Raw genomic sequence first — 17,816 nt, 5'->3', positions numbered from 1 at the left:
TAATAGGTATTCTGTCAGGAGTGGTTTTACTTGTGTGGTGGTGTGAGCCCTTAAATATATTTAGGATACAGTGATTCTTAGGGCAGAGGTACACAGGAGACAGTTACAGAGAAACTTTACAGAGCAGTAATGAGCTTACCCGTCACACACATTCTCACAAGATATAATGGATTGAACTGACATATGTAGTTGGTATATACGGCACAGGTCTGCAATTGTAACACTTTATACAGCTTGCTGTCAATCTCTACTCTATACCAGCATAGTCTCTGTGTCACCCAATGCAGCACGCTCTTTTTTCTTAATTTAGCTCTTCTCTATGTCACCTCTTTTTCCAAGAGTTGTTATATCATTTCTGCCAATCTTGTGAACTCTTGCCGCAAATTCATCCAGTTACTGTGACCGGGGTTGGACTGGGGTGTCTGGTCCCACAGGTAGAATGGACTCTAGGGGCCCACCTTACAGATATATGCAAATACTTGTTAGCCGTTTATTTGTCACCCACTCTTGGTTTTGGCTTACAAATACTGATGTAAAAAACTGACCAACTACTGTACATGTGAACGTGGCCAAAGGATCAGTACTAAGTTATTGATTGGTGGGGGTTCAACTGCTGGGACCTGCACTGATACTGAAGCAAAATAGTGACCAAATACTGAATGTGTGAACATGGTCTTACTTCCTTACCCCAATACAATCCCAACAGTGAAACATGGTGGTGGCAGCATCATGCTATGGGGTGTTTTTCAGCTGCAGGGACAGGACGACTGGTTGCCATTGAAGGAAACATGAATGCGGCCAAGTACAGAGATATCCTGGATGAAAACCTCTTCCAGAGTGCTCTGGACCTCAGACTTGGCCAAATGTTCACCTTCCAACAAGACAATGACCTTAAGCACACAGCTAAAATAACAAAGGAGTGGTTTCAGAACAACTCTGTGACCATTCTTGACTGGCCCAGCCAGAGCCCTGATCTAAACCCAATTGAGCATCTCTGGAGAGACCTGAAAATGGCTGTCCACCAACGTTCACCATCCAACCTGACGGAACTGGAGAGGATCTGCAAGGAAGAATGGCAGAGGATCCCCAAAGTAAGGTGTGAAAAACTTGTTGCATCATTCCCAAGAAGACTCATGACTGTACTAGCTCAAAAGGGTGCTTCTACTCAATACTGAGCAAAGGGTCTGAATACTTATGACCATGTGATATTTCAGTTTTTCTTTTTTAATAAATTTACAAAAATTACTACATGTCTGGTTTTTTCAGTCAAGATGGGGTGCAGAGTGTACATGAATGTGAAAAAAATGAACTTTTTTGAATTTACCAAATGGCTGCAATAAAACAAAGAGTGAAAAATTTAAAGGGGTCTGAATACTTTCCGTACCCACTGTATCGATCTGCAGACCTTTTCAGACATAAACCCTATGTATCACTGTGCACAGGGGTTTATCAGGTGCATTTTATTGATGTTTATAATAAATACATGTTTTTAAAGGGTTTGTGGTACACAAGTTTGCCATTCCACCCTTTGTTTCAAATCTTTTTTGTATACTTTTACCTTAAATCATAAAGGTAAGATCCAAAATACAATATAGAGTGTTACTTCTAGAAAATCAAATCAACTTAGCAAACCATAACAATACACAACTGTGGCGGAGGGTAAGCAACAGTAAACACTTAAAATATTGTAAAACCAACATTTTATTTAAACAAACATAATAACAATTAAGTTTAAAAATCAGTAGCAAAGGTGTTTCACCATATGAGGGAAGGACTGACAATTGAGCCCATGCAGACCAGTCAGAAAGTACAATTGCAAAACAGGTAACAAAGATAAAAAAGCCCTATACTACTGTATTTCTCAGCATATGTAATACAGGAGTTAAATATATAGGCTAAGTCCTAAAGATACATGTATATGACTGCTGAAAATATATAGCCCTGAACTTCATACAGGGAATGGCTAAGCTATAAGGTGAATGTGCATGTGCTTAGTAGCAGCCGCAAGTGTTTCTCCTGATAAAGTGACAGTGCATGAGGGGAAAATGTAGCTAGGCAAGATGGATTAAAAAGTAAAGTTATATTGCCCAGGAAGATGCAAGGCAATGGTCATGGGCTTGTCAGGTGTTCCCCAACCCCAACACGCTTCCTGAAGAAATGGATTTGAAATGTGCGTCGGGGTTGGGGGACACCTGACAATCCCTTGCCATTGCCTTGCATCTTCATCAGCAAAAAATGTGATATTTCAGAATGTTACTTGGCACGAGTCCTCAATTTTTCTATGATTGTGGCAGATCCATTTTTTTAATCCTCTTACATGTTCCGGTGATCATACAATGAATGAAAAGGAATAAATAAATACAATTATTATTTATTATTATTAACTGCCAAAGTTAGAAGTGTGTTGATATTTATTTATCATTTCTTTGTAAATATGTCCCTAAGCTTGTGCTAATTAATTGTTTTATTTTTATGAATGTTAAAGCAAAGAGGGCCCATTGCAACTCACCAAAGAGCCCACATAAGCTTGAAGCCTAAAAACAATGAAGCTATGGAGAAACTACTCACTTCACCCTACTTACTACACTCTTTTAGGTGACCACCCAGTTCAAGAATAGTTTGACAAGTCTAATAGAAATTCTGATGTCCAAGGAATCTGCATATATTAGATGTATCAAACCAAACAATGGCAAGCAGCCAGGTAAGAAGAGCATGTTGTGCATAATACAGCCATGATAATAGCTCAGAATAACCAAAGCCTAGGATGGGTGACAATAAATAGGGAGTAAACAGGTTTTTTTAAATTTGAGATTGCAACTACGATAAATATACAAAAGTTGTAGTGCCGCCACCTGACATTTCACCCATTAGCATGTATGGGAAACAAAAACTGCTGTGTGAAATGTGGACAGCTTACCCATAAAAAATACTATCTGGACTACCATTGTACATTGAAGTCTATACGGGTAACTGGAGAACATTCATTTAGCTACTATACGTGTATAACCATATACACTTCCAAGATCTTGGGGTTCAGATTCTTAATCAGTGCCTATTACATACTTGTATATTTTCCAGCCCAAAACTAGAGCACAAAATACTGTCCAATTGGCCTCCATTGTGGTGGTATGTATATACCACAGCATAGCTTTACTTTATGGACTGAGCGTTTTTCTATACAAAGGACTAACGCAAAAAAAGCGTACACTGTACTTTATTGGTTTTATTTTAATAATAGCAGTCAGTAGCAGACAACGTATGCCAATATTTGGCCAGACAGTAGCATACATTAAAAACCTTACTAGCATATACCAGCTGCAAAAGATTCCGCGTGTGGATAAGACCTACTAATTGTGTTATCTCAATACTGCTTTATGATATTACCTATCTCACTTTTCCCACTATGTAATTTGACATATATCACGTGCAACCTACATGGGACATATTTACTTACACTTGTGTAACCCTCCACATAATGCCAATGGGCCATTTTATTATAGCTTTTGCCATGCTGGTTCAGACAGGCCTGTTATATGCTGTCCATAAGAAAAGGGAGTACACGGACCTATGCATGCCAATGGTGCAGTTCATCTGAACACTTATAAACAAGGATCAATGCTATATAACATCCATTTTTAACACATGCATTTCAATTGTTTATCCTAAGTCATGTGACAAGGCTTGTTAAAGGATCGACATTGACTGTTAGGATTGCTACCTTCCAATAGGTGGCACTAGAGTTCTAGTACTCTTCCTCTCTGAAGAGACAATTTGCATATTTCCCAGAGGAACATTGTGGATTTAAGTCTCGTCATCTCGACATTCTTAACATGTCACTCTCCGCAAGGAGAAACGATACTTCTTGGGTCCTGGTCTGACTCCTCTCACTCAGCCAAACCAGATCTCCACTTTGCACTGACGAGGGGCAGTATTCCGAAACACAGTGTCTGCAAATTGCAATTCTGGTTTGGCTTTTATCCTAAGTCATGTGACAAGGCTCGTTAAAGTTCAACGTTGACTGTTAGGATTGCTCCTTCCAATAGGTGGCACTAGAGTTCTAGTCCTTCCACTCTGAAGACAATTTGCATATTTCCCAGAGAAGCATTGCGGCTTTAAATCTCCATCTCGACATGCTTATCATGTCACTCTCCGCAAGGAGAAACTATACTGCTTGGATTCTGAATTGTTAACAGAGAAAACTGTAATTGAATTTTATCATTTTTAAATTGTTGATGTATAAAACAGATCTCAAATGGATGCCATACAAATGTAAAACACAGGCATGGGGATGGCATATGGAGGACAATGCAGATGAAAAATTGACTATTTTTTTCTGTATGAAAAACTGGCGATTTATTTTTTATACATTCATCTGAACCAGGCCTAATTTATATTGAAAGGGGTACTTGCTCAGCTCACTGTCCCCCACGATAATTTACAGTATATCTTTATGCACTTTCTTAATCTGAAAACTTGATCTGTTTTCCACAGGAAAATTTGATGATATGTTGGTTTGCCACCAGGTAAAATATTTAGGTTTAATGGAGCATTTAAGAGTCAGAAGAGCGGGATTTGCATACCGTAGGAAATATGAGACATTCTTACAGAGGTAATTCATTTCTGACCTTTGACATTTTTTTAATTCATTTCTGTGTATTAGTTTTGAAATAAAATTGTAATAAATTTGTCACATAACCAAATTGTAGTCTACAGTTTATTAGGTCAAATAAAGAAAAATAAAAAACTCAGAGAATCGATAGTCATACTCAACAAAGTACAACAAAGTGTGCAAAGCTATTAAGAAGTTAACACATTGGCCGCTGCTCCCTTATATATCAGTAGCTGAGTTTATTCTTTCACTGCTGCCTACTGATATATACGAACGCCAATTAGTTAAAATTATATGGTATTATATGAACAATATTAGCGTCCTTGGGACTTTCCCTTAGCATCTTAGTAATGTCTTCAGCAGATAGTTGCTGATTAGGGGCTATAATGACGTCAGCGGTCAATGTGTTCAGTAACCATTATGGCTGTGGTTATGGAAATGCATTGTAACACATAAATCCTTGAGAATAGGGTCAGACTAGGAATTAGGGAAGGACTGGAGCAGAAATCCAGAAAAAAAGGGGACCAGAAAAGTATACAAGTGAGCCTTTTATTGATCATGAATGAGTCCATACCCCAAAAATGAATCCTAAAGAGGAACCAATTTTGTAATATTTTGTAATATTTTTAGACCCTTCAAGATGTCTCTCCAGATCTGTGGGGTTCGTGTCCTGAGAACCCACAAATAGCACAGTCGGCAGAAGCACACAGCCTGAGCACTCGCAGAGTACGGAGTCATAGACTGTCCATTGGATCCATACTGAATTCCATACTCTGCTCATAGATCTTCTGTAGAATGCGAATAATAAGCAATTGCTGGTGGTTTCAGGATCCAGACCTCTCTAATTTGCAGAGAATTAATGGCCTACAAAAATATTTTAAAAATTGTCAAATGTTTAGTTACCTTTTTAGTTATATCTCCACAATACAAATAGAATTCTCATTAGGAAAAATACATTTACGAAAATAAAAATATATTTTTTCCCAACATGTGTAGTTTTTCCTATGCATTGCCACACTTTCAATTTATCTTTGCCAATAGGCAACGACACAATTGTGAGACGTGTTCTGACTGACTAGAACCATAGATAATACACATATAGGTAAAGATTTTAATTGAGAATCGTATAATCATTTACAGTAGATCAGAAATGAAAATGTATCTAATACATCTAATAAATCTGTATGTGTGCAGAAACATTGGAGTATGGAACCAAGATCCCTATCACAGAGTGACAAAGACAAACTAGATAGGTTAGTCTACTGTAGTAATAACTAGACTTGTGCCCACGCATCATTTTGTCATAATTTTCCTATGATTTGTGATTTTGCATTGTGCAACAAATCTTTGGCCACCTTGGCAAGCATGCCTCTCCAAGAGACTTGTCTTAGGGCAGCCAACCAGATGACCCATATGTGAATTCAAAATAGATCAATGGCCGCACTCATCTGTGCTAAAAATAAGGAAATGTGAAATATGTGGAATGTGAATAGCATAATGGCTTATGAACTTTAGGAAAAAACACATGAGATATTTAGCACAAGATTTGCAAACGTTGTGAGCCCATTCACCAAAACGTCAAGGTAATCTCAGATCGAATGGGTAACTACACTGACTGCCTGGTGTGAACACTTACCTATGGCTAATAACAGGATAAAGCCTACTTATATAGGAGGCTCAGAACCAACTGTGTTGAGATGTAATTAAAATCACAGCATGGAGAAGGGCGGGACGTTCAAGTCAGAAAAAAATAGTACATAGTAAAATAGATCAACTGACCGAACAATATATATATAATTTATACTGGTGCATAGCCAAAAAAAGTCAAATACAAAATAGATCAATGGCCGCAACACAGTTGGTTCTGAGCCTCCTATATAAGTAGGCTTTATCCTGTTATTAGCCATAGGTAAGTGTTCACATTAGGCAGTCAGCTCAGATACCATAGGTAAGTGTTCACACCAGGCAGTCAGTGTAGTTACCCATTCGATCTGAAATTACCTTGACGTTTTGGTGAATGGGCTCACAACGTTTGCAAATCTTGTGCTAAAAATCTCATGTGTTTTTTCCTAAAGTTCATAAGCCATTATGCTATTCACATTCCACATATTTCACATTTCCATATGTGAATTCACCATTGGCCACCCTATTAAAGGGGTTGTTTGGCATTAGGGTACAAGTCTGCAGTCACTCTATGTGACTGTGGACTTGTGAATTCTCCCTTCACGTACTACATGCTGTGGGGCTTCTCCAGTGTCGGTGCTGGGAGCGGAGGGCTTCTAACTGCAAGTATTTGATTTGCATACTCTCGGCCACATTTCCAGTAGACATGTCTGGCCGTGTTCAATACAATTGCATTGAGCGAGGCAGCACACATCTAGTTGGCACGCAGGTATGCAAATCTCATACTTACGGTCACATGCGCGCCACTCCCGGGGCTGGCAATCCTGACATCGAGCAATACGTGAGCCATGAGGATTCACAAGTCTGCAGACTTGTACCCCAACGCCAGACGACCCCTTTAACTTATACAAGCGGCAAATACATAAACAGTGAGAGGTTGAAGTGCCTATTCAGAGTTAGAATAATTCCATAAAATCTGCATTATGGCTCTTTTTAGAAATACTCGGCAAAGTTTGGTGTCTGTTTATTTTAAGCATCATTACAAAATTATCGCTCTGCATATTACTCTACTTTGTCCTAAGGCTCACAAATCACAAACTGGCACATTTTCCAAAATGAATTGTGAGCCTTCATCATAACACAAAATAACCAGATTTTTAATTTTTTGCAATATAGATATAAATCATTGTGTCCAGAAACATGGCCAAACTGGGCTGGTTCTGCCCGAGAAGGAGTTGAGAGATTGGTGAAGCATATTGGGTATCAATCAAATGAGTACAAGCTTGGAAGGTAATTTTAACCAACTTTGCTTTTTATGGGTTTCCATAACTGAGCAGAAGAACATTACAAACCAGCGCCCAAAAATAATCAGTACTTGTCAAAATTTAGCAACTTTTTCCCTTTTGTGCTGGCCCTGACACTTAAAATAAAAATTGCGGGGTGTAGCAAAGGGGCATGGTGTATTACAAGCACAAACATGCAACAAAGTTACAATATGCATGCCGGAAAACTGAAATCTGTGCCATCTGATGGCTAGTGTAGATTTCTCTGTATGGCGCATCGGTAGCCTAAAATGGTAGCAATATTAAGAAGCGTGCCTAATAATTTTGGTGCTCCTTACTATGCTAAGCTTTAGTTGCCCCTTAAATTAGAAAATGAAGCAAAATTTTCAAACAGTATTTTTCCCATTATCTTAATGTTTTGTGTATATAGCCACCTATGCAGACCTATGTGTCTCCATGGTAACAGAATATAAACAAATCCAGACTAAATATGAAGATGGGGTTATATACATCTTTCCTAAATTGTTAACAAAATTAGTTGTTTTCTTTTTCTTTTTTTCAGGACTAAGTTGTTCATACGTTTCCCTCGAACTTTATTTTCCACTGTGGATGCTTTTGAACTGAGGAAGCATCAGTTGGGTAATAATCATTATTATTAACCTGTCGCCCATATCAGTGTTATTGGTTGAATTGCCCCATTACTAGAACATGTATTATACATTTCATTGTTTCTTTTTAGTTGTTTGCACTTTTCAGTTAAATGTACTTATTTCTTTAATTTTTAGTTTCTAAAATCCAAGCCAAATACAAAGGGTGTTTAGAGAAGAGAGTTTTTTTGAAAAAGAAGAAAGCAGGTACAGTGACCCATGGATTCTGCTCTTATTTTCTTACTCCAGTAACTTATTTGCTTTAAAGATGTCTATATTATGGTGACAGTAAGCCTGGAGATAAGGGCAAGGTAAAAAAATGGAAGTCTTAAAACTATGAAAATGTGTTATTTTTTTTACAGATGAAGTAATTGGCACCATGAAGGAAAAAATTGCCATTATCCCAACTTTTTGTCATAAATGTAGCTTGTTTCCAGTACTTTATAAGGGCTGCCAATTTTCTGAGGCACTTTAGAGCAATTTGTGTCTTTTCTTGTCCTGTGGTTTGAGTGGAGTGAGTCTTTCAAATTTATGATTTGTAACTCTTTAAAAAGTGTTTGCCATGTTACTCTACTTTTCTCAGTTACACATAAAATCCAAACTGATTGCAAAAAAGTAATATACATTGTCATAAATGTACCAACAGCACCAAAAAAAAATGAAAACCAAAACAGACATATGAAACATTCCCTCTAAAGGTTCTGGTATTTTCATGGTGACTCATGACCATTGCAGAATATGAATTATTGTTATTTTCAAGCTGAGGTAATCAATAAGTAATAGAATAATTTGATCGGTAACTTTATAGTAAGTGTTGCGTTTTTAATGAGTTTCTGCAGTAGAAATGCGCTTAAAATGCATGTATTTTTTACATCCGCATTTTTTCCCCCGCATTTAATGTAATTCCATAGGGAAAATCCGCATGATTAAAGTCAGTGCACTCATGAAGAAATCAACAACATATTGCATATTTCAAACACATACACAGGTTAGTCTACGCTGCATAAAAAAGTACAGTGGCTATGAGATTTCTAGGAATTTTTCCCAATGTTAGGCTGGTTTCACACTTGCTTTTTTATCTGCATGCGTTTTTTAAAAAAAACGCATGTGTGAAAAAACGCATGTAAACGCGGTAAAACGCATGTGTTTTTTAGACGCATGCGTTTTTATAGAAAAACACAAGAAAACAAGAAAAAACCAAAAAAACCCTAACCCTAACCCTACCCCTAACCCTAACCCTACCCCTAACCCTACCCCTAACCCTAACCTGAAATACGTGGCACTGAAATACGTGGCACTGAAATACGTGGCACTGAAATACGTTTATATACGTATATAAGTGCCACGTATTTAAGTGCCACGTATTTAATTGCCACGTATTTAATTGCCACGTATATAAGTGCCACGTATTTAAGTGCCACGTATATAAGTGCCACATATATAAGTGCCACGTATTTAAGTGCCATGTATTTCACGTAAATGCCACGATATTTCAGTGCCACGTATTTCAGTGCCACGTATTTACGTGCCACGATATTTCAGTGCCACGTATAACCACGTAGTTATAGTATTTATAGTACGTGGCACTTAAATACGTGGCACTGAAAGACGTGGCACTTAAATACGTGGCACTTAAATACGTGGCACTGAAATATCGTGGCACTGAAATACGTGGCACTGAAATACGTGGCACTATGACTGTCAGAAAATGTTCATTAAACGGTTAGGGGTGATGTTAGGGGTAGGGTTAGGGTTAGGGTTTGGATCCCTTTATCACCTTGATGGTGGTGGGTGACTTTTCAGTGTGTTTTCTGTTTTTTTTCTATAAAAACGCATGCGTTTTTAACGCAAACAAACGCATGTGCTTAAAAACGCATGCGTTTACATAGACAGCAATGCGTTTTTTGCCGCAAAAAAAACGCATGCGTTTTCAATGTTAAATATAGGGAAAAAAATGCATGCGTTTTTTGTTCAAAAAACGCTGCAGACAAAAACGCAAGTGTGAAACCACCCTAAGATACTGCGTTTTTTTTGCACATCGAAAATATGCAGCATCAAGTCTCACCAAACACTCACCGTGAGAGCTTAGTCGTAGGATGGCCATCTTTATCACAGTAGTTCATGCTGTTAGATTAGATAGTCTTATGATACAACAGGTTACATTATTAGTTGGCTTACATTGTAAAGGGGGAGGATCTATTTAGCTAAAAGGCACCAGAATGCTGCTATGATATGTGTCAAAAAACTGTCTGTCAAGACTTTCACCATATATATGACATTTTTAAACACTGTCTGTGACTTGTCTGACAATATGGCATGGTTACACTATCAAGGGAAGTGACTTATCGGAAAAGGGACATGAACTATTGTGCAACACTATAATACCAAAAAGTGTCAACACTAAACAGTGTATAAAAGTCCTGAGCACCCAAACCATAAAATCTGAGTCTTACTTTTAGTCAATGCAGAGTTAGACATATTTCAAAAATCTGTATCATTGTGCCAGAAATTTGTGCTGAAATTTTGTTGAATGTTTTGCCCACAGTCTCACACTTTAGGACTTGGAACTTCAATCAATCAACATTTTTGTGACATGTCCAAAGTTTTTTGGCAGGACAGTGACCCATTAAAAAAATGTAATAAAAATTATATTTATTGATACTTTTATGATTTTAGGTAAACTATTGACTTAATAATATATCTGTTCACTTAATAAATCCATGGGTACTGTAGGTAATGCCATGACACATTTACAGCCTTGGTTTTCCGTCACTTCCGGATCTGTACAGTGTAATTGTTGCTTCACCTATTTCTATTACTTCTTATAGCCATCAGACTGGAATCAGGATGGAGAGGAGCTATGGCCCGCAAGGCTGCCAAGAAGCGGGCATGGGCTGCACAAGTAATACGGAAGTAAGAAACAACATACAGTAAAAGATAATTAAATTAAAAGTAAGGTCAGCTTTCTGGGAATTGTATATTGTTTATTGCTGAATTTATCAATGAGTTGGCATTAAAGTATTTGACATTTTAAAGGGGTTTCCAGTACTAGACAACCCCTCATTAATTGGCCCATGGAGGTGAGAAAATTAAAAAAAACCTTCTGGTTTGGAGCCGCTCTTCCAGTGTCACCGCAGGTAGAGTGATCTTCTCATGAATACAGAGGCCAACACTTTTTTTGCCAAACAGCACAATATGTTTTGAGCAGCTTTACCTAATGGGATAGAAGACCTGTTCCTGTAATATGTTGCCCTTAAATATGGCAATATTCAGATGACAGAGCCACTTTAAAGCCAAATGCTAATTGTATGCTCTTATTGTAACTAGGCTTGTCCTTAATTTTTAGATTCATAAGTGGTTTCATAAACCGGAATAAAAAGTCCAACAATAAGAACAAAGAATTTGTTTGCATGATGCATTACAACTACCTCGTGAGGCTAAAAGACCACGTGCCCAAAAATGTCCTTGACAAGACTTGGCTAGAACCACCAATTGCTATGAAAAAGGTAGGAAAAAAATCATAAAATTAAAGACATATTATTGAGATGAGCCTTTAGTGTGCAGAGGCAAAAACGTAATTTCAAGAAGAATTCTGGTAACAGCTAAATGAAACAGGGACAACAGGAACTGTGAAATAGTTGACATTGAATATGTAGACTCCTATTGTGTTACGTAGGGCACTAAAAATGGCAAAGATCAAGGATATGTACAGTTGTATGTGTTCTGCCTTCCTCCACGTAGGATGCTGTGTGGATTCCAACATACGGCTAAACCTTCATCCACATCCCAGTAAACAGACTGTGTTGATGCTTAAGTCTTATTTATTAGGGTGATGATAACATAAACTATAACGTTGAACAACAATGGTGGATAGTATTCATAGTAGATGATCGAAAAGTGAATGATGTTGATGTACAAAGTGGATGTTCAGTGAATAATCATTCACTATTCGATCATCTACTATGAATACTATCCACCATTGTTGTTCAACGTTATAGTTTATGTTATCATCACCCTAATAAATAAGACTTAAGCATCAACACAGTCTGTTTACTGGGATGTGGATGAAGGTTTAGCCGTATGTTGGAATCCACACAGCATCCTACGTGGAGGAAGGCAGAACAGTGAAAAACGAGACCGCCAGTCGCAGGCGGTGATTGTAAAGCAAGAACAGATTAGCTGCCTTCAGTGAAATTGATAGCCGGTCGCAGGCTGTAGTTGATCAGACTGTACGGAACCGCTAACACCCACACTGCTCCGCATTCGGGTACCACAGCAGCCGCCATACAGCCGCAGAACTATACTGCAGCCCGCCAAGAAGAGCTACATCATTCCCGCCACGCGGAAGCTCACCGCACATAGACTCAGTTTCCCGCCAAAACACTCAGCAGTACGCAGCTAAACGCACAATGTCTCGAAACAGCACATCCTCACTCAAGACGAGATCACAAGCAAACTCTAGCAGGTCATCATTAGCAGAGCTGGCTGCTGTCGCTCGTGCTGAAGCTGAAGCAGCCAAAGCGAGGTCCTCCTTCGCCGAGAAAGAAATGCATCTAAAGCTGAGACAAGCAGAGCATGAAGCAGAAAATGCACGTTTGCGGGCAGAGCAAGAGGCAGAAAGTGCACGCCTGCAAGCAGAAAATGCACGTTTGCGGGCAGAGCAAGAGGCAGAAAGTGCACGCCTGCAAGCCGAAACCGCACGTTTGCGGGCAGAGCAAGAGGAAGAAAGTGCGCGCCTGCAAGTGTCTCTAGAAAGACTTATGGCAGACAAAGAGGCAGCAGCTGCAATAGCTAAGGCAGAGTACTTGGAAGCCATGAAGGATCCTGATTATGAGGGACGCAGCAACGTTCTTGGAACAGATCTAGAGCAGCAAGACCCAGCTCAGCGCGTCGCAGAGTACGTCCATCGACACTCCAGCATGGACAACACCCTCGACAGACTACATCGATCAGCCTACGCCGATTATCATCGATCCAACCCCGAACTTCGCTACTACAAACAAAAAGACGTCCAGCACAGCGGAGTCGACTACAGCTACCGTTCCACTGAGAAGAAGGTACAGCTCCCACCTCACGTTAAAGAGACATCTTCACCAGAAAGGTACTATGCAGACTGTCCGAAGCCAAGAGCGTCTCACAGGTATGGTGATGCACCACACACTAGACATGACTATAACATACCGGCTCGTACCAACACTGATCAAGCCACCGTAGACTTGGCAAAGTTCTTTGCCCGCCGAGGACTGGTAACAAAAGGACTGGTAAAGTTCACTGACAAAGCCAAAAACTATAGGTCATGGCGAGCTTCGTTCCAGAACACCATTCAGGGACTGGACCTTTCTAGTAGTGAGGAGTTAGATCTCCTGGTAAAGTGGCTTGGAACTGAATCGGTCGAGCATGCTAAAAGACTAAGAGACATTAACATAGAATACCCACACATAGGTCTACGTAAAGTGTGGGAAAGACTTGATGAATGCTATGGGTCCATAGAAGTAATAGAGAATGCTTTATTCAAAAGAATTGAGGATTTCCCTAAGATAGGGCCCAAAGGTTATCAAAGGCTTAGAGAATTGAGTGATTTATTGATAGAGTTACAGGTCGCCCAGAAGGAAGGTCACTTGCCTGGATTGGCATTCTTAGACACTGCTAGGGGTGTCAATCCAATAGTACAAAAACTTCCTTACAATCTTCAAGAAAGGTGGATTATACATGGTTCACGGTATAAACAAATTCATAATGTACCATTCCCTCCTTTTACTGTATTTGTTGAGTTTGTCACCCAGCAAGCCAAGATCAGAAATGACCCTAGTTTTGATTTCACTCTGTCATGTTCCACTACCACTGGTGTCAAACCCAGTAAGACACCCGTGGCAGTCCATAAAACTAATATTGATTCCACAGGTCCTCCTCACAAGACAACTAAGCCCCCTACGGAAGAGAGCAATCCTCAGGATGTCAGTAAGCAGTGTCCTCTACACAGGAAACCACATCCTCTACTAAAGTGCAGAGCCTTCAGGGAGAAGACTTTAGAGGATCGCAAAGGTTTCCTCAAGGAAAACAACATCTGCTTCAAATGCTGTGCTACAACCTCTCACTTCACCAGGAACTGTGAAGCTAGCGTGAAATGTGCAGAATGCAGCAGCACGGATCACAATACAGCCTTGCACCCTGGACCACCTCCACGAGTGTTGTCACAGGCAGAGGAGCACGATGAGAAGCAGAAGAACACCGACGAAGACACCCCTGCGGTTATCGCTCAATGTACGGAGATCTGTAAGGGACTCACAGGAGGAAGATCCTGTTCAAAAATCTGCCTTGTCCGAGTCTATCCAGCAGGCCACAGAGACAAAGCGCTCAAGATATATGCAATCCTGGATGACCAAAGTAATAGGTCTTTAGCCAGGTCCATCTTCTTTGACAACTTCAACATTGTAGGCCCCGGTTCTCACTACTCCCTTAGGACATATTCAGGTACCGTCGAGACGGCGGGGAGGAAAGCAACCGGATACAAAGTGGAGTCCATAAATGGCCAGACCTTCCTGTCACTACCGACCATCCTGGAGTGCAACCAGATTCCTGACAACAGGTCTGAGATACCTTCACCAGAGGTGGCAACATATCACCCCCACCTGAAGCGTATAGCCCACCTGATACCTGAGTTGGAACCAGAAGCCCCAATAGCTTTACTTCTGGGAAGAGATATACTACGAGTCCACAAGACTAGAGAATATATCAACGGCTCCCGGAATGCTCCATACGCCCAGAGGCAAGACCTTGGATGGGTCATTGTAGGAGATGTCTGCCTAGGAGGAGCACACAAGCCGGTCTCAGTCAACAGTATGCTTACCAGCACACTAGAAAATGGACGTCCATCTCTCTTCCAGCCGTGTCACAATAGTCTGCTGGTAAAGGAACTACCGAGCAGCATTCCCCTACCTTGCCCTTTCTCAGTTCCTATCAACGAAGACCACACCTGTGAAGGTGAACAAGACCACATAGGATGTACAGTCTTCCACAGGACGAAGGAAGACAACAAGCTAGCGATGTCTATAGAAGACAGGATGTTCTTGGACATCATGGATGAACAAATAGTGAAGGATACGTCGAACAGTTGGGTCGCACCTCTACCATTTCGACCTCAGAGGGGACGCCTACCCAACAACAGGGAATTGGTCTACAGCAGATTCATCTCCCTAAGACACAAGCTTCAGAAGTCACCTGAGACGAGGGAACATTTCTTTACTTTCATGGGAAAGATATTCCAGAACAACCACGCAGAGATTGCACCTGCACTTCGACACTCAGAGGAGTGTTGGTACCTGCCCATCTTCGGAGTGTACCATCCTAAGAAGCCAGGTCAAATTAGAGTGGTATTCGACTCAAGCGCCAAATGCGAAGATGTGTCATTGAATGACGTCTTACTGTCGGGCCCAGACCTCAACAACAGACTTCTGGAAGTATTACTCTGTTTTCGTAGAGATTCAGTGGCATTTATGGCTGACATACAGCAGATGTTCCACTGTTTTCTCGTCAAAGAGGAACACAGAAACTACTTGAGGTTCTTCTGGTACCGTGACAACGACCCAGACAAAGACATCACAGAGTACCGGATGCGGGTACACATCTTTGGGAACAGCCCTTCCCCAGCAGTCGCAATCTACGGCCTCCGACATTCTGCCAAAAAGGGTGAAGAAGAGTATGGCTCGGACATTAGGTCCTTCGTGGAAAAGGATTTCTACGTGGATGACTGTTTGAAGTCCACACCGACAAGTGAGGCCGCAATCAGTCTACTAAAGAGGACTCGTGACATGCTCGCTCAGTCTAACCTAAGGTTACACAAGATTTCCTCCAACAGCCGAGAGTTGATGGAAGCCTTTCCCTCTGAAGACTATTCCAGCGAGCTAAAGGATTTAGACCTCAGCATCGACCCCCTTCCCATGCAGCGGAGCCTTGGATTGCTGTGGGATCTGAAGACAGATACCTTCACCTTTCAGATCAGCAAGGATGAGAAACCCTTCACGTGCAGAGGAGTTCTTTCCTTCGTGAATAGTTTATACGACCCCTTGGGATTTGTAGCTCCAGTAACCAGCCAAGGAAAGCTGATGCTCAGGGACTTCACCCAAGACACTACTGATTGGGATGATCCACTTCCAGCAGAAAAGACTGACATGTGGGCAGAGTGGAGGAAGTCTCTTGAAGCCCTGACCAACCTTCTTGTGAAACGACCGTATGCTCCTGTGTCATCCACAGAGGTCAAAACGCAAAGACTTTGTATTTTCTGTGATGCATCAGTCAAAGCGATTGCAGCAGTAGCGTACCTCAAAACCATAGACGTAAGCGGACAGTGCCATATCGGGTTCGTTATGAGCCGGACAAAATTGGCGCCACTTCGTGAACACACGATACCCAGACTGGAACTCTGTGCTGCTGTCCTTGCAGTTGAGTTGGCTGAACTGATCTCGGATGCGATGAGTCTGAAGATCAAGGATGCAGAGTTCTACACCGATAGCAAGGTGGTACTGGGGTACATCTGTAACGAGACATGACGCTTCTATGTCTACGTCAGCAACCGGGTACTTCGGATAAGAAGATCCACCAGCCCTAATCAGTGGCACTACGTACCTACTCACCACAATCCTGTGGACCACGCGACTAGATCCGTTGCACCCAGTTATCTGAAGGACACTACATGGTTCACAGGTCCTCCCTCTTTGTACCGTTCGATACCCCACATCAGCAGGCCTGATACTTTCGAACTAGTGGGTCCAGACACAGATGAAGAGATCCGACCTCAAGTGTCTGCTCTACATACAGAGATTTCAAGCTGCCACCTCGAATCTCACCGGTTCAGCAGGTTCTCCACCTGGAAGTTCGAGCTATAGCTTGTCTATTTCATGTAACCCAGTCCTACAAGTCAGCACTACCTGATAGCCCGAGACCTTGTAAAGGTTGGCATCACTGCAGGCTTGCGTTTACTGCTCCCGACCTGGAAAGAGCCAAGGTTATAATACTTCGTGTCGTACAAAGAGAAACCTATGGCAGAGAAATAGACAACCTCAACAAGGGACAACCCATCCCTGAAGTCAGTGGGCTGAGGAAGCTCGATCCGATTGTCGATCAGGATGGGCTGCTGAGAGTCGGTGGCCGTCTTCAAGAAGCTGAGGTAGAAGTTTCAGAGAAGCACCCGGTAATAATTCCTGGACGTCATCACGTAACAACCCTGCTAATTCAACATCATCATGTCTTAGTGAGACACCAAGGCCGTTTGTTTACTGAAGGAAACCTACGGGCGTCTGGACTATGGATAGTTGGAGCAAAGAGAAGAGTGAGAAAACTCATCTACGACTGTGTTACGTGTCGCAAACTCCGGGGCACATTCCAAAATCCGAAGATGGCCAATCTTCCACCCGACAGACTCAGTACTGAACCCCCCTTCACCAACGTTGGACTAGATGTATTCGGTCCTTGGTCTGTGGCTACACGACGGACTAGGAAAATACTTACAGAAGCAAAGTGTTGGGCAGTTCTATTCATGTGTCTGTCCATCAGAGCCGTTCATATCAAGGTAATCGAATCGATGGACACATCAAGTTTTATAAACGCACTTCGACGCTTCATCGCAATCAGAGGCCCTGTGAAGCATATTCATTCTGA

General features: G+C 41.1%; 1 protein-coding gene across 1 annotated transcript in view; it reads left to right on the top strand.

Moving 5' to 3' along the window:
- Positions 1–17,816, top strand: part of MYO1H (myosin IH) — a 190,911-nt gene that overhangs the window by 110,754 nt on the left and 62,341 nt on the right. The window contains exons 18-24 of the mRNA XM_077295901.1: positions 2,596–2,701; positions 4,492–4,609; positions 7,409–7,522; positions 8,078–8,154; positions 8,301–8,369; positions 10,991–11,075; positions 11,509–11,668. Of these exons, the coding sequence (XP_077152016.1) occupies positions 2,596–2,701; positions 4,492–4,609; positions 7,409–7,522; positions 8,078–8,154; positions 8,301–8,369; positions 10,991–11,075; positions 11,509–11,668 (729 nt within the window). The remainder of the gene's footprint in view (positions 1–2,595; positions 2,702–4,491; positions 4,610–7,408; positions 7,523–8,077; positions 8,155–8,300; positions 8,370–10,990; positions 11,076–11,508; positions 11,669–17,816) is intronic.

This window comes from Ranitomeya variabilis, chromosome 1, assembly GCF_051348905.1.
Source record: "Ranitomeya variabilis isolate aRanVar5 chromosome 1, aRanVar5.hap1, whole genome shotgun sequence".
In the NCBI taxonomy this organism is placed as follows: Eukaryota; Metazoa; Chordata; class Amphibia; order Anura; family Dendrobatidae; genus Ranitomeya; species Ranitomeya variabilis.
Note: the sequence above shows the minus strand (reverse complement) of the source record. Positions and strands in the feature narration are given on the sequence as shown.